At 40.0% G+C, this 24,935-nt stretch overlaps 1 protein-coding gene across 1 annotated transcript; it reads left to right on the top strand.

Annotated features, from left to right (window-relative positions):
• Positions 1-501: 501 nt before the first annotated feature.
• tdrd6 (tudor domain containing 6) lies at positions 502-24,383 on the top strand. Its single transcript, XM_061091080.1, has 25 exons — positions 502-5,800; positions 5,917-5,987; positions 6,110-6,190; positions 6,665-6,719; positions 8,771-8,844; positions 9,042-9,132; positions 9,631-9,725; positions 9,922-9,984; positions 12,246-12,300; positions 12,833-12,927; positions 14,395-14,449; positions 14,961-15,034; positions 15,232-15,286; positions 15,797-15,891; positions 16,089-16,151; positions 18,288-18,342; positions 18,854-18,927; positions 19,125-19,179; positions 19,713-19,807; positions 20,007-20,069; positions 22,354-22,408; positions 22,543-22,586; positions 22,675-22,738; positions 22,915-22,977; positions 24,304-24,383. The coding sequence occupies exons 1-25, from the start codon at positions 502-504 to the stop codon at positions 24,381-24,383; spliced, it is 6,969 nt and encodes a 2,322-aa protein (XP_060947063.1).
• Positions 24,384-24,935: the final 552 nt, after the last annotated feature.

Here is a 24,935-nt window from a genome sequence, read left to right as displayed (position 1 = left end):
TGGGTTTGGCGGTGAATTTTTTCCGGACGTAGACTGACGGAGAAGTAAAAATCAAAAAGACTCTTTGTCTCCCGCTGAGTCCTCTCCGAGAAACGGACACGTAGTAGTATATAAGAGCCTTTAACCGCAATGTGACTTAATTTTGGCCATATTGCCCATACCCTATGATCATGTGCTTGAGGGACACCAATTCAAGTTATAAAGTTGTTGGCATTTTTAACTGTTTAAGCGATGAAGGGATCACATTTTATTTGTCATGTTCTGCTCAATTTGTAAGTACTATTTTTATGTTTTAATTTTATGAGTTATCAATTTTAGTTAATGAAGCTGTCACACAAGTAATGTCTCTGAAGACCAAATGTAAATTGGAATGGAGGCCTGTTTATTAAGGTACGTGTTTGTTTGTTTGTTTGTGTGTTTTTCAGAAAACATCCAGTGCTTTCACTGCAGTGTTCATGAGGTGACAGATCATGCGTAGCTGGAATTCATGAAACTGCCAACATGTCATCAACACTAGGACTCCCTACACGAGGATCAGAAGTAACAATTAACATAACCAGGATCCACTTGCATCCCCTTTGTGTTCTTGTAGAGTTCTGGGGAAAGTTCAGTCAGGAGAGCACCGTAGATTCAGAGTGCCTGGCTAAAGACATTCAGTCACCTGAAAATGCATTTCAAGAGTATGAAGGAGGTCCTGGTGATCAGTGCTTGGTCCAGATAGATGGCATTTGGAACAGGGCCCGCATAGTCTCTAGAAATGGCTCAAAATACAGTTTGTATCTCATTGACAAAGGGGTGACGTCTTGCACCAATACAAGTAAGCTGGCATGGGGTAAGAAGGAGCACTTCCACCTTCCACCTGAAGTGGAATTTTGTGTGTTAGCTAATGTGTTGCCACTCTCGACTGAGAGCAGATGGTCTCCAGTGGCTCTCGAATATCTGAGATCTCTCTCCGGGAAGTCTTTGAAAGCACATGTTCAAGATGTACTGGTGGCCTACAGGATATATTTCGTGCACATCCCCTTCATATCCAAACAAATGTATGAGATGGGATTTGCTAAGAAGGTGTCTCCAGACATGTTCCAGGAATTTGTGCTCATGTCACTAAAGTCCAATAGTGTCATTAGTCACCAGATCTCCATGAGCGCAGATGTGCGACTGCACAAGCAAGATCAGTTCATGGTCCCAGAGCTTCCAGATGGAACTGTGGAGACTGTCATAGTCACAGAAGTGACAAGTCCGCAGAAGATTTTCTGCCAGCTGAAGGTCTTCTCACAAGAGCTGAAGAAACTCTCAGAGAAACTCACAAAAATCTGTGAGGGCAGAATGACCAATTGCACAGTGGGTCCAGAAATGATTAGTTTCCCCTGTGCTGCAAAAGGAAATGACGGCAGATGGCATCGCTCTGTTCTTCAACAGGTTTTCCCAGCCAATGGAGTGGTGGAAGTGTTTAACGTTGACTGTGGAACAAAACAGTTTGTTCAAGTGGAGAATGTGGGACCACTGGCTTCAGAATTCTTCAGGATGCCTGTTGTGACCTACATCTGTTCCCTCCATGGAATCGTTGACAAAGGGGATGGTTGGACATCCAGCCAGATTGACCTTCTCCGGAACCTTCTTCTGCACAAGACTGTAATCGCTAAATTTGAGTACCAGAGCATGTCTGAAGGTGTTAACTATGTCACACTATTTGGTGATGAAAATACAAATATCAACAAGTTGTTTGGGTCCAAGGAGAGCTGTTTGCTGGAATGTGAGAAAACACTTGGAGATTATGCTATCCGTAGCCCGGCATACAGCCAGGAGCATCAAGCCCAGCAAGAAAGAAGTCAAAGAAAGCCGTCAACTTCTCCAAAGGCTGCAGAGGAAAAAGAACAGAAAGGGATACCTGAGAAGTTACCTGCAGAAGACCTCTCCATAAACTCTTCACATGTTGCAGTTGTTCAGCATGTATCCAACCCATCAGAGTTTTGGATCCAAACACAGAAATATGCTCAGGAGCTGGATGAACTGATGGATAGGATCTATCATTTGCACAAAGATTCAGGAAACAAAGATGTGGTGAGGAATCCAACTGTAGGGTTGTACTGTGCCGCCAAGGCCGAAGATGGTGTCTTCTACAGAGCAATTGTGTCCGAAGTTGGTCAGACACAAGTCAAGGTGTTCTTTGTTGATTATGGAAACACTGAAGTTGTTAAAAGGATGAACATCAGGACCCTTCCTGACAAGTTCAAAAAGCTGCCAAGACTTGCACTTAAATGCACCCTGGCTGATGTCAGACCCAAAGATGGGAGATGGAGTCCATGTGCCTCTGACTATTTCATCAAAGCAGTCACAGATAAAGCACTAAATGTACATGTGACAGCAAAATATGATGATGGCTATGTTGTTCAACTAACAGATCCTGAAGCTCATGAAGAAAGAGATCTCAGTACACTGATGCGTACTTACAACCTTACTGAAAAGGCTGAGACAAAGCGACAACCCAAAGCCAATGGCACTATACAACCTGCTGTTCTGCCTTCCACACAACATCCACATGACTCTGGGATATGTCTCAAACAAAACACTGTTGGCCCTGCCATCAATGAAAGGAGAATTCCTTCATTCAAGGAGAACATGTTTCACATTGGGAGTGTCCTAGATGTCTCTGTGTCTCACATCAAAAGCCCAAATGATTTCTGGTGCCAGCTCGTGAGCAATGCAGGGCACTTGAAATTTCTAATGCATGACATACAGGCTCATTATGTAGGCAGTGAATTTCAGCCTGTTGTTGAAACAGCTTGTGTTGCTCGCCACCCTGATAATGGAATGTGGTACAGGGCCATTGTAATTCACAAACATGAAAAACCTCTCGTGGATGTGTTGTTTGTTGACTATGGCCAGACAGAAACCATCTCCCTCTATGACCTGAGGAGGATATGCCCAGAATTTCTCACTCTGCCTGGACAATCCTTTCGATGCAATCTGTTAAACCCTATGGACCCCACATCTGCCAATGAGTGGAATCAGGAGGCAACAGCAAGATTCCACAAGTTTGTGGAAACTGCGGCATCCAACTTTGTGATTTTAAAGTGCACCATATATGCTGTCATGTACAGTGATCAGAAGATCATTTTCAACATTGTGGATCTGGAAACTCCCTTTGAAAGTGTCTGCACCAGCATGGGCAATCTTGTCAAAAGTGCCCGTCCCAAGAAAGTCTCTGAGCCATCTGTCCGCCTAGACTCGTACTACTTCTCATCGCACAATGTCAAAACTGGCACAGAAGAACAGATCACAGTGACATGTGTTAACAATGTCAACCAGTTCTACTGCCAGCTTGAGAGGAACACTGATGTGATGGAAGATCTAAAGAACGAGGTTAGTCAAGTCTGCCATCAGCTGGAGAATGTAAAGCTCCCAGGAGTCTTAGGAGCGTTGTGCTTTGCCAAGTACACTGATGGACACTGGTACAGGGGTCAAATCCAGGACACAAAGCCAGCAATTCGGGTTCACTTTGTGGACTACGGTGACACGATTGAAGTAGCAATGTCTGACTTGCTTCCAGTACCTATAGAAGCTAATGCCATCATGTCTGTGCCTGTGCAAGCAGTTTTGTGTGGTCTGTCAGATGTCCCTGCCCAAGTTCCAAGTGAGGCGAACAGCTGGTTTGAGACATGTGCAACAGAATCTAAATTCCAAGCAGTAGTTGTGGCCAGAGAACCTGATGGTAAACTGCTGGTTGAACTATATCAAGGAGGCTCTCAGATAAATTCAAAGATCAAGAAGAAGTTTCAGATTGAGATGCACACAAATGAGCAGGTTGTCAACCGGAGAGCAATTCCCCCCAAAACAGCTAATCAAATCAGAGATGACTCTAAATCTACCAACACAAATCTGCAGTCTGCACCGAAGCCTTTGGGCCATGTTAATGAACATGGTCAAAAGGTCAAAGCTGTTCCATTACAGCTGTACCAACCTCCTCACCAAAGACAGTCATGTGGGACCACACTGAGAAATATGGGAAATGGTTATGAGCCTGCGTGTGCCCAAGTCAGACCAAATGAGGAAAATATCCGCACTGACACCGACCAGCTGATCAAATCCATATCACCTGGTGCAGACTCTCGGGTAGAAGGCCATGTTGAAAAGCTTCCTAAACTTGCAGACCTGCCGTTAACATCTATCACACCAGGTATGGAAGCAGAGGTTTATGTCTCACACTACCACAGCCCATCGAGTTTTCACGTTCAACTCTTCAGGGACGAGGATGAAATATTCTCTATTTCTGAAAAGCTCAATGATTCAATATCAATCACAAAAAACAATGACGTCAAAGTTCTAAATCCAGGTGACCTTGTTCAAGCAGAGTTTGCAGATGACTCCATGCGGTATCGTGCAGTTGTTAGAGAAATCCACAAAAACACAATGGCTCTCGTTGAGTTTATTGATTTTGGAAACACAGCAATGACACAAATGTCCAAGATGGGCAGACTCCACAAGTCTTTCTTGCTGCTTCCCATGTACAGCACACACTGCATGCTGAGCAATGTTGCAGATCATGGGAAAGAGGACATGCTTGATCCTAAAGTGCTGTCAGCTATTAAAGAAGCTGTATGTGGTGATGGAGACAAGAAGCTCAAATGCCGGTTTATCAGGCAGTCAGGATCTGTGTGGGAAGTCAGTCTGGAGGATAGTGGTGTGAATCTCATATGTAAAGTAATGACCAAGTGTTCAGCCAATGCTTCTGAATCCACCTCAGAGAACCATGAAGAAATTGAGGAAAAACATGCCCAGACCCCAGAGAAACTGCCACTGAACTCTTGCCCTCTAACTTACGGTCAACTAGAGTTTTTAGAGGAACAGCAGTTACAAAGCTACATCTCATCTATAACTGATGCTCTTTCCTTTTGGTGTCAATCTGCTGACACAGAAGAACTGGACAAGATAACTTCTGGTGTCTCAGAATTTGGGAATGCAGCCGATCACAAACATGTTGACCTAGGCACCCTCTCCCCTGGCAGCCCATGCATTGTTCTCTTTTCGGACGATCATCTCTGGTACCGTGCGGTGGTCGTTGACACAGAGGGAGACAAGCTGTCTGTTCTCTTTGTAGACTATGGAAACAAGTCCCAAGTCAATATTACAGATGTGAGGGAAATGCCCCCTCATTTAGTGGAAGCTCCTCCACAGGCATTTTTGTGCGAGCTTGAAGGCGTTGGTTCTTCATGTGGATCCTGGGACATTGGCGCAGTAGATGAGCTGTTCACTCTTACAACAGACAAGTTGTTACAGTTGACAGTCACCAGAGTAACCAGAGAAGAAGAAAACATCAAATACTTTGTGAAGATGGAATGTGACGGCCAAGTGATAAATGAGGTGATGAGAAACTGGTGGAAATGCTCCACAACAGAAAACCAACCAAATGCAGGTGAACAATGTGACTCAACTGTGGAAGAGGCTGCACTACCTGAGGATCAAACGGAGTATCCCACAAAACAGGAAAAAGATCCAGATGCTGCTTGCATTCACCCACAGAGAGAGCATAGAGAAGACAGCCCATTGCCTGCACATTCTGACCAAAGTAATTGGATCTTAAGCTGTGACGAGGATGTGTGTGAAACTAACAAAGGCTCTGAAGAGGAGGGTGCTTCAGTGACAGACACTGTTGGGCCAGATGACGAAAATGTTCTACCGGATTGTAACCGAGAGGAGACCGTGGACTGTTCTGAGATCCTACCGACAGACCTGGAGTCTTCAGCTGCAGAAATGAGGGCCTGCAACATGGGAAGCAGCTTTCACTCCAAGATTGACTTAGGTAAGCAGCACATTAATTTCTCTTTAGCGTCTGAATATTTAGTTTATGGAAATGTTAAATGGAAAGATTTTTGTATTCGTAATAATTTAGCTTATGTTTTTCATTTTCTCATCCAGCTCCAACAAATGACAGCAAGACTCCTATCCCAAGTGACATTTCTATTACCAGCCGGTCAGCAGGGAAAATGGTAAATTGTGTTACAGTGACTTTTGCATATTCTGCATGTGAACATATTGACCTTTCCATTATTTCATTTTGCATCTTGGGAGATGGACTTGATGATCTCTAATGTATTGTTCTTTTGCGAAGGTTCCACGTGAAGCTGTTTGTCACAGGAAAAGCATTTATCAGCATGAGATGATTGATCTGATTTCGACAGACTTGGAGCAGGTAGATGCAGTTGTTTGTCAATCATCATATAATGAAAACCTACAGAAAAACCAAGAACTAATCTATGTATGTTTTAAATGATCTGGTGAAATGTAAAAGTAGATGGATGTTATGCTGAGATTCAGAGTGATGAGCTTGCCATTTTTTCATACAAAGCAGTTGTCTAGAAAGTTTCTGGTATCCTGTGTCACAGTCATCCAACAAAACTGTTATTTTAAGTGAACAATAGCTAGAGCGGGTGTAATTGGAAGGTTGGTAGTTTGTTAGCGAGCTTCTCTTGTCCACTTGTCGAATCATCTTTAATGATGTACTATCAGTGTGTGTGACAGAAGCACTTCTAAATAGAAGTTTCATATGAATATTTGTGAGTGGGCCAAAGTAACCTGAAGTGTAAAGTGCTTTGAGTGTCTGTTAAGACAAGTGAGGTGTTAGATATTCATTCCATTTACCATTTAACTGTTTGTCTTCTCACAGATTCAGACAGAATTGTTGCTGCCCTCTCCTCTGCTTCCTGCTCGGCTTGTGTGTGGTGAGTGGGTCCAATTTCAAATCACACAGCACTCTAGAGATTTTGGGAGTTTTGGTAACGGGGGGGGGGGGGGGGGGGGGCAAATGTGAGGTAAACGTACTACATGAGATGAGAGAGATACACTCCTGATCAAAATCTTAAGACCAGTTAAAAAATTGCATGAATTTGCATTTTGCACTGTTGAATCTTAGGAAGGTTCTAAGTAGAGTTTCAAAATGCAAAAAGAAGAAATGGGAACAAGAGCCCAAAAGTTGTGAGCAGGCAATTTATTGAAAACAATTTAACTGAAGTAGGCTGTTCATCAGCTGATCAAAAGTTTAAGACCACAGCTCAAAAAAACCCAGAAACCTCCTAAAACAGAAATTAAAGTGTCAAAAACTGACTCAGTAATGAGTAGCTCCACCATTATTGTTGATCACTTCAAAATTTCGTTTTGGCATGCTTGATGCAAGTGTTTCCAAAAGGCTAGTGCGAATGTTGCGCCAAGTGGTGAAGATGGCTTCACGAAGGGCATCCACTGTCTGGAACTGAAGTCAATTTTTGTAAACTTCCCTTGCCATCCATCCCCAAATGTTCTCAATTGGATTAAGATCAGGGGAACACGCAGGATGGTCCAAAAGAGTGATGTGATTCTCCTCGAAAAAAGTCTTGGTCAGACGGGCATTGTGAATTGGAGCGTTGTCCTGCTGAAAAACCCAGTCGTTACCACACAGACATCTCCACATAGCCAGCTGCTGTTTGACGCCCCTGCAACACCTGGAGCTCCATTGTTCCATTGAAGGAAAAAGCACCCCAGATCATGATGGCGCCCCCTCCACTGTGCCGCGTAGAAAACATCTCAGGTGGCATCTCCTTGTCATGCCAGTAACGTTGGAAGCCATCAGGACCATCAAGGTTACATTTTTTTCTCGTCACAGAATAAAACTTTCTTCCACCTTTGAATGTCCCATGTGTGGTGCTCCCTTGCAAAGTCTAAACGGGCAATTTTGTGGCGTTGAAGGAGACGTGGCCTTTGAAGACATTTCTTGTTTTTGAAGCCCTTCCTTCGCAGGTGTCGTCTGATGGTTATTGGGCTGCAGTCAGCACCAGAAATGGCCTTAATTTGGGACGAGGATCGTCCCGTGTCTTGACGGACAGCCATTCGGATCCTCCGGCTCAGCGTCGGTGAGATTTTTTCGGTCTACCACTTAATTTGTTTGTTCCATAACCCTGAGGATCTTTTAAGAAATGCAAAATGACTGTCTTACTGCATCCAACCTCAGCAGCGATGGCACGTTGTGAGAGGCCTTGTTTATGCAGTTCAACAATCCTACCACGTTCAAAGACGGTGAGCTTTTTTGCCTTTGCCATCAAGAGATCTTCACAGTGTGATTACTTGTCAGGAAATGACATGGAATCCAAATTTTTGCACAGATTTTGGCTTATAAAGGCTGTGGTCTTAAACTTTTGATCAGCTAATGAACAGCCTATTTGAGTTAAATTGTTGTTTTCAATAAATTGCCTTCTCACAACTTTTGGTCTCTTGTTCCCATTTCTTCTTTTTGCATTTTGAAGCTCTACTTAGAACCTTCCTAAGATCCAACAGTGCAAAATGCAAATTCATGCAATTTTTTAACTGGTCTTAAGATTTTGATCAGGAGTGTATGTTGCATGCTAGTGTTCTAAATGAAAATACGGGTATCCCCTACTTGCATGTAGTTCTTCACCTGCCACACACAACACAAGATGTAATATGAGGCGCACAGCCAGGACATGAGTGTTATAGTGACTGGAACGATCCAGATTCATGAAACAAAACCTTTGATCAATGACTAAATACATGTGGTCATTGGTTTTTGCGAAGCGCGACAGAGACGAGCAGACACACAAACACATGCCTATGCTTAGGCTATGAGGTGATCTGGAAAAATGTAAAAGTCTTGGCCCCCAACAGACAGTAACTGTGGGCTACTCCTCCAGAAAACAAATAAGTGAAAAGTAAAATTAAACAATCACAAAGAATATTGTAATAGTGTGTATGAAATGAAGTGTGGTTGTTCTTATGTTCACAGATGCTCCTACAGAGCAGGACATTGCAGCTAGAAGTGATGTCACAGAGGTGCCATGCATTGCCCCATGTTTAGAGGTAATATTGTGGAAATTATGTGCTTTGATGGAGGTTTTCCAATACTACTTTTCTTGTGATGTTTAAATAATCAATTGTACTTGTTACTGTGCATCACTTAATTGATAACCTTCATAGGGCAGTTTTACATCAAACCATCAACGCAGTGCATCAGATGATGCCTTCAGGTCAGTGATTGATGATCTGATCTGTTTCAGGTTGATTTGATGACTGAAGACGAGACCTTAGCTCCTCAGCAGGATACAGAATCAGGTTTGCTGCCGTCACCTCAGTCTTTAAATGACTTTTGTAGACACCATTCAGGCTTTTTGCAGAGTTCTCATATATGTGTGTTAAGGCTGTCACTTTTTATCCAAAATTCAAACATTCATTCAAAGGTGGGGCGGGGTAAGGTTCATATCAGTACTGTTATGACCGGTTTGAATTCAAAAATATAGTCTAGAAGCACATGAGACTGTCTGAAGTAGTTTGTCTCATGATCCAGCAGAGGGCAATCACTGTCAGCTTGATCTATTGAATCCACTCTTTATCAGTAAAGTAAGTCAGTACTGTATAGTTGTTTTATTATGAAAATAGAGGATATTAGAGAGCAAATACGGAAGCATCTGAGAAGGGGTGTGTGAAAGTTCAATGACTACAAATCTGTGGGCTCAACTGTTCTCTTTCCACCTAAGTGAGGCAGCTAAGGAGGCATCACAGACGAGAGGAGAAAATACTTTCAAATGAATTGTGTGGCATGTCAAATTTGTTAGAATATGATTTTACTTTTGTCCCTTTGCACTGCAGATCCATATGAGCCAAGTGATGATGAGAAACTCACAAGGGAAACGGAAGAGGATGTCATTAGCCTGACTGAAGAGATTAAGTTCAAATGCATCCCAGTGAGTTTCAACTCAGTTTATGCATCTGCTGTCTTTTTATATGAAGTTTCAGGCTTAGTTTCACCTCCAGTTAATTTCATTTTTGACTTGATTTAGATGAAAATTTCCATTTTAAGAATATTATCTGTAAATATATATAAATAACATTCAAATTGATAGATAATTCTCTCTATTTTATTTTCTTAAATTTCCCCAGGAGCAAGTCGGTTCTGATGTAAAAGATGACCTGCATAAGATAATGGCTAAAGGATCAAATGAGGTAAACGATACTGCTGTTCTGTATATTAAGTACTGTCTGTAGTGCAAACTCACTGAGAACTTTATTTGGAACACCATACTAATTCTGGGTAGTTCCTCACAGTCCTCTCAGAACAGCCTCAATTCTTTGTGACATGAATTTTACAAACTGTTGGACTCACTCCTCCTTTACAATTCTACTCCATGATGACATTAGAAACTGGCCATGAAGGGACGGACATGGTCGGCAACGACACTCAGACTTTGGCATTAAACTCTGATTGATTTTTATTAAGGGCCCAAAGTGTGATCAGTAAGCTACCCCAACAGTATTACACCAGTGGCAACAGTCTGGACTCTTACATAAGGCAGCTTGACTCCATGGCTTCACTGTGTTGACTCCAGATTCTGTTCCCATCTTCTTCAACCTCAGCAGAAATCCAGATTCTTCAGACCAGGCTACGTTTGTTTTGTCCTCAACTGTCCACTTTGTAGAATCTGTCTCACTGCAGTCTCAGATTTCAGTTTTTGGCTGACAGAGGATTTCTGCTGTCGCTGCCTGATCTGCTGTCTGACTGTTCTCCTCTGACCTCTATTCAGCAAAGCGTTTCCAGCCACACGACTGCCGCTCAAAGGATGTTCTATGTTTTTCAGCACCATTCTGACTAAAAACTCTAGAAACTGTTGTATGTGAGAAAATCTGAGTAGATCAGCAGTTTGAGAAATACTAGAAACAGCCCGTCTAGCACCAAGGATCAGGCCCTAGTCAGAGTCACTGAGATCAGTTGTTCTTCATTTTGACTGGAAAATTTACATGATGCCACAGGATTTTCTAATTGGATGATTTCATGAATAAGCAGGTGTATTGGTGATACTTATAAAAATGCTCAGTGACTGTGTATAAATACGTCTTAATTCAGGTTTACTTTAGTATTCATTTATCTGAATGGTAATCAATAGAACATTATTTTTTTTGAGCTGATTTTTCTTGAATTGTATTTTAATATTGGGCAATGTCTGGTGGAATATGAAAGTGATGGGTGAGGTTTTCCTGTGATTCAGAGTGAATAGCTTTTCTCTTTTCCATACAAAGCAGTTGTCTGGAAAGTTTTTGTTATTGTGTCAAAGTCCTCCCACAAACTGTGAATTCTTTCTTATAAGTGAACATTAGGTAGAGCGGGTGTAATTGGAAGGTTGGTAGATTGATCCCAAGCTTCTCTTGTCCAGTTGTCGAATTATCTTTGATGCTTAAAATTGCCCCAAATGATTTACTATCAGTGTTTGTGACAAAAGCACTCTGTGTATAGAAGAAGTTTCATATGAATATTTGTGAGTGTGCCAAAGTAACCTGAAGTGTAAAGTGCTTTGAGTGTCTGTTAAGACTAGTGAGGGGTTAGATATTCTTTCCATTTACCATTTAACTGTTTGTCTTCTCACAGATTCAAACTGAATTGTTGCTGCCCTCTCCTCTGCTTCCTGCTCAGCTTGTGTGTGGTGAGTGGTTCCCATTTCAAATCAAACAGCACTCTAGAGATTTTGGGAGTTTTGTTAACGGGGGGGCAAATGTGAGGCCAATGTACTACATGAGATGACAGATGTGTTGCATGCTAGTGTTCTAAATACAAATACTGTTATTCCTTATTTACATGTAGTTCTTCACCTGCCACACACAACACGAGCTGAATGTGAGGCGCACAGCCAGGATATCAGTGTTATAGTGACTGGAACGATCCAGATTCATGATCCAACACCATCGATTAATGACTTAATACATGTGGTCATCAGTTTGTGTAAAGCAAACAAACAGAGATGAGCAGTCACACAAAGACAGGCCTATGCTCATTGCTTAGGCTATGAGGTGATCTGGAAATATGTAAAAGTATTGGCCCACAACAGACTGTAGCTGTAGGCAACTCCTCCAGAAAACAAATAAGTGAAAAGTAGTATTAAAGAATCAAAGAATATCGTAATACTGTGTATGAACTGAAGTGTGGTTGTTCTTATGTTCACAGATTCTCCTACAGAGCAGGACATTGCAGCTAGAAGTGATGTCACAGAGGTGCCATGCATTGCCCCACGTTTAGAAGTAATATTGTGGAAATTATGTACTTTGATGGAGTTTTTCCAAAACTATGTTTTTTGTGATTTGTAAATAATCAAGTGGACTTGTTCCTGTGCATCACTTAATTGCTAACCTTCATAGGACAGTTTTACATCAAACCATCAACACAGTGCATCAGATGATGCCTTCAGGTCAGTGATTGATGATCTGATCTGTTTCAGATTGACTTGATGACTGAAGGCGAGACCTTAGCTCCTCAGCAGGATACAGAAACAGGTTTGCTGCCGTCACCTCAGTCTTTAAATTACTCTTGTAGACACCATTCAGGCTTTTAGCAATGTTCTCTTATAGATGTGTGTTAAGGCTTTCACTTTTTATACAAAATTCAAACATTCATTCAGACGAGCTGGGAAAAGTTCATACTTGTACTTTTATGACCTGCTTGAATTCAAAAGTATAGTCTCAAAGATCATGAGACTGTCTGAAGTAGTTTGTCTCGCGATCCAGCAGAGGGCAATCACTGTCAGCTTGACCTTTTGCATCCTCTCTTTATCAGTAAAGTAAGTCAGTACTGTATAGTTGTTTTATTATGAAAATAGAGGCTATTAGAGAGCAAATACGGAAGCATCTGAGAAGAGGTGTGTGAAAGTTCAATGACGACAAATCTGTGGGCTCAACTGTTCTCTTTCCACCTAAGTGAGGCAGCTAAGGAGACATCAGAGATGAGCAGAGCAAATACTTTAAATTAAATGTGTGTCATGTCAAATTTTTTGGAATAAGATTTGACTTTTGTCCCTTTGCACTGCAGATCCATATGAGCCAAGTGATGATGAGAAACTCACAAGGGAAACGGAAGAGGATGTCATCAGCCTGACTGAAGAGAGCAAGTTCAAATGCATCCCAGTGAGTTTCAACTCAGTTTATGCATCTGCTGTCTTTTTATATAAAGTTTTAGGCTTAGTTTCACCTCCAGTTAATTAAATTTTTGACTTGATTTAGATGAACATTTCCATTTTAAGAATATTAACTTTAAATATGTATAAATAACATTCAAATTTAAACAGAATTCTCAATTTCGTTCTAAAATATTTCCCAAGGAGCAAGTCGGTTCTGATGTAAAATATGACCTGCATAAGACGATGGCTAAAGAATCAAATGAGGTAAACGATACTGCTGTTTTGTATATTAAGTACTCACTGAGCACTTTATTTGGAACACCATACTAATACTGGCTAGTTCCTCACATTCTTCTCAGCACAGCCTCAATTCTTTGTGATGTGAATTTTACAAACTGTTGGACTCGCTCCTCCTTTACAATTCTACTCCATGATGAAATTAGACACTGGCCATGAAGGGACTGACATGATCGGCAATGACACTCAGACTGTGGCATTAAAATCCTGATTGATTTTTATTAAGGACCCAAGTGTGATCAGGAAGCTTCCCCCACATTATTTCACCAGTGGCAACAGCCTCGACTCTTGCATAAGGCAGCTTGACTCCATGGCTTTACTCTGTTGACTCCAGATTCTGTTCCCATCTTCTTCAAACTCAGCAGAAATCCAGATTCTTCAGACCAGGCTATGTTTTTCTAGTCCTCAACTGTCCACTTTTTTTGAATCTGTGTCACTGCAGCTTCAGATTTCAGTTTTTAGCTGACAGAGGATTTCTGCTGTCGCTGCCTGCTCTGCTGTCTGACCATTTTCCTTTGACCTCTCTTCAGCAAGGCGTTTCCAGCCACACGACTGCCGCTCAATGGATGTCCTATGTTTTTCAGCACCATTCTGAGTAAAAACTCTAGAAACTGTTGAATGTGAGAATCTGAGGAGATCAGCAATTTGAGTAATACTAGGAACAGCCCGTCTAGCACCAAGGTTCAGGCCCTGGACATCATTTTTTCAAGCTAATTCATCATAAATTGTAGTCTAAAATTAGGCAATGTCTGGAGGAATATGAAAGCAGATGGGTGAGGTTTTTCCTGAGATTCAGAGTGATGAGCTTTTTCTCTTTTCCATACAAAGCAGTTGTCTGGAAAGTTTTTGTCATTGTGTCAAAGTTCTCCCACCAAACTGTTAATTCTTTCTTATAAGTGAACAGTTGGTAGAGCGGGTGTAATTTGAAGGTTGGTAGTTTGATCCCAAGCTTCTCTTGTCCCCTTGTCGAATTATCTTTGATGCTTAAAATTGCCCCAAATGATTTACTATCAGTGTTTGTGACAAAAGCACTCTGTGTATAGAAGAAGTTTCATATGAATATTTGTGAGTGGGCCAAAGTTACCTGAAGTGTAAAGTGCTTTGAGTGTCTAGCAAGACTAGTGAGGTGTTAGATATTCATTCCATTTACCATTTAACTGTTTTTTTCTTCTCACAGATTCAAACTGAATTGTTGCTGCTGTCTCCTCTGCTTCTTGCTCAGCTTGTGTGTGGTGAGTGGTTCCCATTTCAAATCAAACAGCACTCTAGAGATTTTGGGAGTTTTGTTAACGGGGGGGGGGGGGCAAATGTGAGGCCAACGTACTACGTGAGATGAGAGAGATATGTTGCATGCTAGTGTTCTAAATACAAATACTGGTTTTCCATACTTACACATAGTTCTTCACCTGCCACACACAACACAAGCTGAATGTGAGGCGTACAGCAAGGACATCAGTGTTATAGTGACTGGAACGATCCAGATTCTTGATCCAACACTATCGATTAATGTCTAAATGCATCTGATCATCAGTTTGTGTGAAGCGCAACAGAGATGAGCAGACACACAAACACATGTCTATGCTTAGGCTATGAGGTGATCTGGAAAAATGTAAAAGTCTTGGCCCACAACAGACAGTAACTGTAGGCTATTCCAACTGAAAACAAATAAGTGAAAAGTAATAATTAACAATCACAAAGTATAGTGTGTATGAAATTAAGTGTGGTTGTTTTTTATGTTCACAGATGCTCCTACAGAGCAGGAACTTGCACCTAGAAGTGATGTCACAGAGGTGCCATGCATTGCCCCACGTTTCGAGGTAATGTTGTGGAAATTCTCTACTTGTATGGAAGCTTTCCAATATTTCTTTTCTTGTGATGTGTAAATAATCAACAAGACTTGTTACTGTGCATCACTTAATTGATAACCTTCATGAGACAGTTTTACATCAAACCATCAACACAGTGTATCAGATGATGTCTTAGGGTCAGTGATTGATGATCTCATCTGTTTCAGATTGACTTGATGACTGAAGGCGAGACCTTAGCTCCTCAGCAGGATACAGAATCAGGTTTGCTGCCGTCACCTCAGTCTTTAAATGACTTTTGTAGACACCATTCAGGCTTTTTGCAATGTTCTCTTATAAATGTGTGTTAAGGGTGTTACTTTTTTTACAAAATTCAAACATTCATTCAAACGAGGGGGGGAAAGTTCATATTAGTACTGTTTTGACCTTTTTGAATTAAAAATTATAGTCTTTAAGCACATGAGACTGTCTGAAGTAGTTTGTCTCGCGATCCAGCAGAGGGCAATCACCTATTGCATCCTCTCTTTATCAGTGAAGTAAGTCAGTACTGTATAGTTTTTTGTTATGAAAATAAAGGATATTAGAGAGAAAACACCAAAGTATCTGAGAAGAGGTGTGTGAAGGTTCAATGACGACAAATCTGTGGGCTCACCTGTTCTCTTTCCACCTAAGTGAGGCAGCTAAGGAGGCAACACAGACGAGAGGAGCAAATACTTTCAAATGAATTGTCAATTTAGTTAGAAAATGATTTGAATTTGTCCCTTTGCACTGCAGATCCATATGAGCCAAGTGATGATGGGGAACTCTCAAGGGAAACGGAAGAGGAAGTCATCAGCCTGACTGAAGAGATTAAGTTCAAATGCATCCCAGTGAGTTTCAACTCAGTTTATGGATCTGCTGTCTTTTTATATAAAGTTTCAGGCTTAGTTTAAACCTCCAGTTCATTTAATTTTTGACTTGATTTAGATGAACATTTTCATTTTAAGAACATTAACTGTAAATATATATAAATAACATTCAAATTGATATACAATTTTCTCAATTTCTTTTTTTAAAATTTCCCCAGGAGCAAGTCGGTTCTGATGTAAAAGATGACCTGCATAAGATGATGGCTAAAGAATCAAATGAGGTAAACGATACTGCTGTTCTGTATATTAAGTACTGTCTGTATTGGACACTCACTGAGCACTTTATTTGGAACACCATACTAATACCGGGTAGTTCCTAGGGACGGGAATCGGCAGGGACCTCCCGATACGGTACTATCACGATACTTAGGTGGCGATACGATATGTATTGCGATTTCTGTGGGTATTGCGATTCTGTAAGTATTGCGATTCGATATTACGATTTTCCTGGGATTTCTTTTGGTTATTTTTTTTTTTAAATACTGGACCATGGAAAAATGTCAAATCATACCTTCAAATACAACACAGTCAAATTCAATTAGAGCTTTACCAGTTTTATTTCAAATATTAACATTAACTTAATGACTGCCGCGCAGCCAATAAAGAAAATAAATGAGATGTGCCCTATTATTGTTTAGCCCCTGTCAACTGCACACAAACTGACAGATTAAGAAATGTATGCCACTTAGGCTACTTTTAAACAATAAATAAAAGGTAAATTAAATGGAATGAATAAAAGTTTACTTAAAATATAAACTTTGAAATAAACAAAAAGTAGGCTATTGTTGTTTGCATGTAGGCGATGCAATGCTAGTGCTTGGGTATGTTTAGATTCTTGTGCAAAAACAAGAGCTGGTAAACATGCTCTGGGGTGATGTTGCTTCCCCCATATATCCCCCCCGGTATAAACCAATAAATATATTTTTTTAAAATAAAAAAAATAATAAAAAAAAATAAATAAAAAAAATCGATTTGGGAGGCAGCATGGCGATTTTAAATCGTCGTTCACAAGAATCGTGATGTGTAACAGAATCGATTTTTTCCACCATCCATAGTAGTTCCTCACAGTCCTCTCAGAACAGCCTCAATTCTTTGTGACATGAATTTTACAAACTGTTAGACTCACTCCTCCTTTATGATTGTACTCCATGATGACATTAGAAACTGGCCATGAAGGGACGGACATGGTCGGCAACATTAAAATCCTGGTTGATTTTTATTAAGGGCCCAAAGTGTGATCAGGAAGCTTCCCCCACATTATTACACCAGTGGCAACAGCCATAAGGCAGCTTGACTCCATGGCTTCACTGTGTTGACTCCAGATTCTGTTCCCATCTTCTTCAACCTCAGCAGAAATCCAGATTCCTCAGACCAGGCTACGTGTTTCTAGTCCTCAACTGTCCACTTTGTAGAATCTGTCTCACTGTAGTCTCAGATTTCAGTTTTTGTCTGACAGAGGATTTCTGCTGTCGCTGCCTGCTCTGCTGTCTGACCATTCTCCTTTGACCTCTCTTCAGCAAGGCGTTTCCAGCCACACGACTGCCGCTTAATGGATGTTCTATGTTTTTCAGCACCATTCTGAGTAAAAACTCTAGAAACTGTTGTGTGTGAGAATCTGAGGAGATCAGCAGTTTGAGAAATACTAGAAACAGCCCGTCTAGCACCAAGGATCAGGCCCTGGTCAGAGTCACTGAGATCAGTTGTTATACGTTCTGATTGGGAAAATTAACATGATGCCACATGATTATCTGATTGGATAGTTTCACGAATAAGCAGGTGTATAAGTGATCCTTGTAAAATGCTCTGAGTGTGTATAAATACTACTGGACTCATGTTTACAGTATACATTTATCCTAATGGTAATCAATAGAACATTCTTTTTTTTTGAGTTGATTTGTCTTTAATTGTATTTTAATATTGGGCAATGTCTGGAGGAATATGAAAGCAGATGGGTGAGGTTTGTCTGAGATTCAGATTGATGAGCCTTTCCTCTTTGCCACACAAAGCAGTTGTCTGGAAAGTTTTTGTTATTGTGTCAAAGTCCTCCAACAAACTGTGAATTCGTTCATGTAAGTGAACAGTAGGTAGAGCGGGTGTAATTGGAAAGTTGGTAGTTTGATCCAGAGCTTCTGTTGTGCAGTTGTCAAATTATCTTTGATGCTTATAATTGCCCCAAAGGATGTACTATCAGTGTGTGTGTGACAGAAGCACTTCTGTGTATAGAAGAAGTTTCATATGAATATTTGTGAGTGGGCCAAAGTAACCTGAAGTGTAAAGTGCTTTGAGTGTCTGTTAAGACAAGTGAGGGGTTAGATATTCATTCCATTTACCATTTAACTGTTTTTGTCTTCTCACAGATTCAGACTGAATTGTTGCTGCCGTCTCCTCTGCTTCCTGCTCAGCTTGTGTGTGGTGAGTGGTTCCAATTTCAAATCGCACAGAACACCAGAGATTTTGGGAGTTTTGTTAACGGGGGGTAAAATCTGAAGTTAACGTACTACATGAGATGAATGAGATATGTTACATGCTAGTGTTCTAAATACAAATACGGGTATTTCATACTTACACGTAGTTCCTCACCTGCCACACACAACACAAGCTGAATGTGAGGCGTACAGCAAGGACATCAGTGTTATAGTGACTGGAACGATCCAGATTCATGATCCAACACCATCGATTAATGTCTAAATACATGTGATCATCAGTTTGTGTGAAGCGCAACAGAGACGAGCAGACACACAAACACAGGCCTATGCTTAGGCAGTGAGATGATCTGGAAAAATGTAAAAGTCTTGGCCCACAACAGACAGTAACTGTAGGCAACTCCTCCAGAAAACAACTAAGTGAAAAGTAATATTAAACAATCACAAAGTAGAGTGTAATAGTGTGTATGAAATGAAGTGTGGTTGTTTTATGTTCACAGATGCTCCTACAGAGCAGGACATTGCAGCTAGAAGTGATGTCACAGAGGTGCCATGCATTGCCCCACGTTTCGAGGTAATGTTGTGGAAATTCTCTACTTGTATGGAGGTTTTCCAATACTTCTTTTCTTGTGATGTTTAAATAATCAATTGTACTTGTTACTGTGCATCACTTAATTGCTAACCTTCATAGGACAGTTTTACATCAAACCATCAACGCAGTGCATCAGATGATGCCTTCAGGTCAGTGATTGATGATCTCATCTGTTTCAGATTGATTTGATGACTGAAGGCGAGACCGTAGCTCCTCAGCAGGATACAGAATCAGGTTTGTTGCCGTCACCTCAGTCTTTAAATGACTTTTGTAGACACCATTCAGGCTTTTTGCAGAGTTCTCATATATGTGTGTTAAGGCTGTCACTTTTTATCCAAAATTCAAACATTCATTCAAAGGTGGGGGGGTAAAGTTCATATCAGTACTGTTATGACCGGTTTGAATTCAAAAATATAGTCTAGAAGCACATGAGACTGTCTGAAGAAGTTTGTCTCATGATCCAGCAGAGGGCAATCACTGTCAGCTTGATCTATTGCGTCCACTCTTTTTCAGTAAAGTAAGTCAGTACTGTATAGTTGTTTTATTATGAAAATAGAGGATATTAGAGAGCAAATACCAAAGTATCTGAGAAGAGGTGTGTGAAAGTTCCATGATGACAAATCTGGTGGCTCGACCTGTTCTCTTTCCACCTAAGTGAGGCAGCTAAGGAGGCACCAAAGAAGAGAGGAGGAAATACTTTCAAATGAATTGTGTGTCATGTCAAATTTGTTAGAATATGATTTTACTTTTGTCCCTTTGCACTGCAGATCCATATGAGCCAAGTGATGATGAGAAACTCACAAGGGAAACGGAAGAGGATGTCATTAGCCTGACTGAAGAGATTAAGTTCAAATGCATCCCAGTGAGTTTCAACTCAGTTTATGTATCTGCTGTCTTTTTATAATATAAAGTTTCAGGCTTAGTTTCACCTCCAGTTAATTTAATTTTTAACTTGATTTAGATGAACATTTCCATTTTAAGAACATTAACTGTAAATATATATAAATAACATTCAAATCGATAGACAATTTTCTCAGTTTCATTTTCTTAAATTTCCCCAGGAGCAAGTCGGTTCTGATGTAAAAGATGACCTGCATAAGATGATGGCTAAAGCATCAAATGAGGTAAACGATACTGCTGTTCTGTATATCAAGTACTGTCTGTAGTGGACACTCACTGAGCACTTTATTTGGAACACCTGCCACATCCTGGACTCTTGCATAAGAGTTCATTCTGTTCCCATCTTCTTCAACCTCAGCAGAAATCCAGACTCCTCAGACCAGGCTATGTTTTTTTTGTCCCCAACTGTCCACTTTGTTGAATCTGTCTCACTGCAGCCTCAGATATATATTTTAGCTGACAGAGGATTTCTGCTGTCGCTGCCTGCTCTGCTGTCTGACCATTCTCATTTGACCTCTCTCTTCAGCAAGGCGTTTCCAGCCACTGCCGCACAATGGATGTTTTATGTTTTTTAGCACCATTCTGAGTAAAAACTCTAGAAACAGCCATCTAGCACCAAGGATCAGGCCCTGGTCAGAGTCACTGAGATCAGTTGTTCTTCATTCTGATTGGGAAAATTAACATGATGCCACAGGATTTTCTGATTGGATAGTTCAAGGAATAAGCATGTGTATTTGTGATACTTATAAAATGCTCAGTGAATGTGTGTGCAAATATAACTTTATTCACAATGATTTTAATGTTAATTTATCTGAATGGTAATCAATATAACATTATTTTTCAAGTTTATTTGTCTTGAATTGTATTTTTCTTGAAATTAATATTGGGTAATTTCTTTAATTCCAGGTTGAGAGTGAATCAGATGGTGAGTCATTTCTAACAACCATTACACAATATATAAGGTGGGTTTAATAAACACTGCAGGCTTAGGTTACAAGACTCTAGGTAGGTAAACCTCCCTGTAGTCAGTTAGGACTGAAGAAACCTTGAATGAGAGTTGCAACATCTTCAAGGAACAGTTGCTTATGCTCACATGTACAACTAAGGTTAGTTCATTCATTCAAATTATAGGACAAATATTTCTTTGCCGTATACTTATCACAGAGGGAGTTTGTTTAATGCTTGTTCCGTGTTAACTATCACAACCTCCAGAACAACTCAACTGCCATGTGTACAGAATGATCCATAACTGCTCTGCTTGTTTTGTCCTGTTCTCACAGTGACCGTTTACAAGGGCAGCAATTTTCCATCTATTGACCTTAATTCTGAATAAGACAATTATGATCTAGAATATCCGATTCATATTACTGTTTACAAGTTACAGATCATTGTGTGATTATGACTCAAGTCTACATTATGTACTTGTTTTAGTTGAATCCCATCAAGTAGTTGGTAACTGCTGTATGTCGATGTCATAAAATGCTGTGAGGGCTCCCAACAGGCCGTTAGAATAAGAGTCTGACATGCGTATATAATTTGACTAAGGACAGAATACCCACATGTCTTACTTCAACTACTACTTATACAGAGTATGACCTCATTCAGGTTATGGTAATCAGGAAATAATGTTTCCATCGCATTGTCTTATTCAGACTTTGAATCGCGTTGATATCGTAATACAGGTTTCTATGTAAACATGTCTTCTGTTAAAATACAGTGAAGGATTATGATTTTCTGTACAGGAGCTCTCTCAGTGTGTGAAATTGCAATAGGAGCCCTTTCTCTACAGGATGAGGTCGTGCCTATACAGGTAAAGTGGAGCCATTTCTGTTTAATGAAAATACATTTTAAATCGGTTTGATTCCGACTTGTTTATCAACATCACTTGTAGTCTGACTGTCTTACTGTGGATCAGTAGAAACAAGGAGTTTTCTATCCAAGCACAGGGTTTGGTGCCAACATACCTATCCCATGTGACTGCAGCCTCACCTTCTACACTCAGTGTTCCTTTGTTTAAAAAACAAGAGAACTTCCTTCATGATTGACAAACCACTCCTCACACTGGATATAAAAGATCAAGTAATCTTGAGGAGAATGAGCAGGAGTATTTTAGTCTGAAGACAGTTGGCTAGTCTGGATTTTTGCCAGATGCACTTAAAGGGATATTTCACCCGAGTATTGAAAAGCCTTTGAATTTCTATAACAGAATATATTTTCATTGAAATTATGTATTTGATTTTTTCCCCCTTGGAATTACACTCTTGTGTTTAAATAATTTTGTATCTGATAACAAATGATTCACCCTTAAAATACCTATACCAAATTAGACTAGAAACAAGGTCATTCACATCATGTTTTTAGGCTAAATATCCGCTGTGATGCACGCGTGTGCCTTGCTAAATGTTAGCTGGGGTTGACTCCAGCTCCCCCCAGCCTTCCCTCAATTGGATAAGCTGTATAACAGGGTTGTGGTCTGTATTGGAACACTCTGTTATTGTCTGTTTTTAGGATAACCCCATGACTGAAGACGAGACCGCAGATCTTCATGAAGACAAACTTTCTGGTTTGCATTTTTCATCTTTTTTAATTTATTTTGATTTGTCAATTGGATTTTTGATTTGAACTAAGTGTCGTGCTTTTCTCACACACCTTTTCCCTTTTGTATTAACGGTTACTCACCTGTCTCTGTGGTTGCAGCTCTGTCATGGGACACAAAGCCACAAAGCTCCCGTCAAGACATGGTAATAGAGAGCACTCAACACATGTCTACAATTATACAGCACGTCATCACATATGTGACAAGTGGAGGTTGTTGTAATTTCTCTTCAGAGTAACCTGGGTGATGGGATGACCCGTTTTTTGGCAGAGAACTGTGTGAAAGACGTCTGCAGAGGTATCAGACTTATTGATTAACAAAACATGCAAATATTTATTAGAAGGCCTTTGTCTTGATTTAATAAAGATTGTCATGTTTGACAGTAACAGTCATTTCTGGACTTTAAAGTAGAGAAGAACTATGTCCTGCTTGTTTGTAGGCGTCATTATACTGATGTCTCCTTGTTCTTTCAGACCAGCAACAACAGCCTGAAACAGAGACTGAGCAGCTGGTGCATTCACCACCCGAACAGAAAGGTAATTAGCACCAATCAGAGGAGAAATTAGCACTTTTGATGGTTGAGCTAATTAAATCAAAAGTTCACAGGGCTGATATCCAAATGTGAACTGAACACTTTTTTTTAACTGACACAACTTGAATATAAGTAAAATGTGTATTTCGTAGCTTTAAATCCACTGACCATATATACAGTTAATTAGACGCACGTTCTAAAATCTAGAGCCTGAATGATTTGTTATTAGATAAAAATCAGCTGTGAGCCTTTCAGACTGCTGAGACTTGCTCATATGAAAACTTATTTCTCAAAATAAAAGATGCAGAATAGATTTGTTTTACATTTTAGGAAAAGAGTTTTCTTCAAGTTCTGTATATTTGTTTGTATCTTTTTTTTTTTCTTTATCATAAAATTGATTGTTAAACTGTAAAATTCCGAGCCATTAGTGCTTGATAACGGCATCCGGAGGATCATTGACATTGTTTTTAATATTTATATTCATGTATCGGTCAATATAAAATTGGACAAGCCCCGGTAGAAACATTTTTTTAATGGCCAGCAATGTGGTTGTCAAACCAGCATCAACCAGCAGGTTTTCAGTCAGTCCAGTGAGAGACAACCTCCACAGTTAACCTCACTGCACTATGAGAGCATTTAGAAGTCACCAGAACAACTGATTGTGTTAAAACAATGACAATTAAATGTGTTCTGTCATGTCACTGATTATCAAACTGAACAAACATGTTTATTATTCTAGTCAAATATTTTGAAACCGTCAAGTCATGCTGAGTCATTGTCGTGTGTTAATTGTGGATGTGAGTAGGAATTTTATTTCAAGAAAAGAAGAAGAAATTGGCTAGAAATGGTCAAAATAAAATCTCTTCTGTCTGTCAAAAGCTGCAGCAACAGAAAACAGACTAACAATAAAAAACTGTACGGGACAAATGTACGTGGAATTTATTTTTCCAGAATAAAACGTCCAATTCTTATTCTCACCCTGTCCAGGGTGTTGAATGAAAAAAATCAAATACCCAATTTCAATGCAAATGTTTTCAGTTATAGAAATTCAAAGGCTTTTAATTTTCAAAAACAGATTTTCTCCCATACTTTTTGCAGTGTTACCTTAATGTTTTATTATCAAGACCATACACACACATTTTATTATCAATAAACCCAAATACAGTTGAGGCCACTGTTTGTGCCCATGTCGTGTTAGTTTGCCACAAGTGTTGCAATCATGAAATAGTATTGATGTAATGGAGTAATGCTGCTGCTTTCTTCAGTGTCCCAGTTCATTTGACTTGGAGCTTCTACAGTGTGTGATGGGTTGTTTTTTCCTCCCCCTCAGACCTCGAGCTGGTGACTCATCTCTCTCTGGTCGTCTGTGACGGTTCTGCTGATCTGCCTGTTGAGCCACAGCCGCAGTAACTGCCACGTGATTCATTTAATTTTTTTATTTAAGTTATAAGTCACAAGTTCTCCTTTATTTGTTGTGTTTGTTCCTGATGTTAAATGACTGTGTTGATTTATTGAGTCGACCCAGCAGGTCCTCATTCTGCTTTTCACATTTTTCCTTTTACATTGTTCCCTTTTCAGCCATCTAATTTAAAGTGCCTCTATCTATGTGCTCACCCAGTTACCGGGAGCTCTTTTGTGTTATAGATGTTTACCTATTCTTTGAAGATAAACCTGGTTTGAAAGGTTGTGACTTGTGATGTTATTTTGTAAAAAAAAAATGCAACCAAAGTTTTCTGGATTAATGCATGTGTTAAATAGACATTTCTGTTTGTTCAATAAATATAACAGAACTAAGGAGCTGAGTCATGTTTTTTTTAATCCACTCACCCACTCCTGTTGTCATGTTTGATGGCATGACACATCTTAATTTTTAATCTATTCTAAATGTGATAAAATATTTATATGAATAATTCCAAAACAAATTAAGACTTAGTCGGTGAAGATTGAAATGCATCAACATGT

The sequence above is a fragment of the Limanda limanda genome, chromosome 18, assembly GCF_963576545.1.
Source record: "Limanda limanda chromosome 18, fLimLim1.1, whole genome shotgun sequence".
Classification (NCBI taxonomy): Eukaryota; Metazoa; Chordata; class Actinopteri; order Pleuronectiformes; family Pleuronectidae; genus Limanda; species Limanda limanda.
The sequence above is the reverse complement of the archived record's forward strand: the minus strand, read 5'-3'. Positions and strand labels throughout refer to the sequence as shown.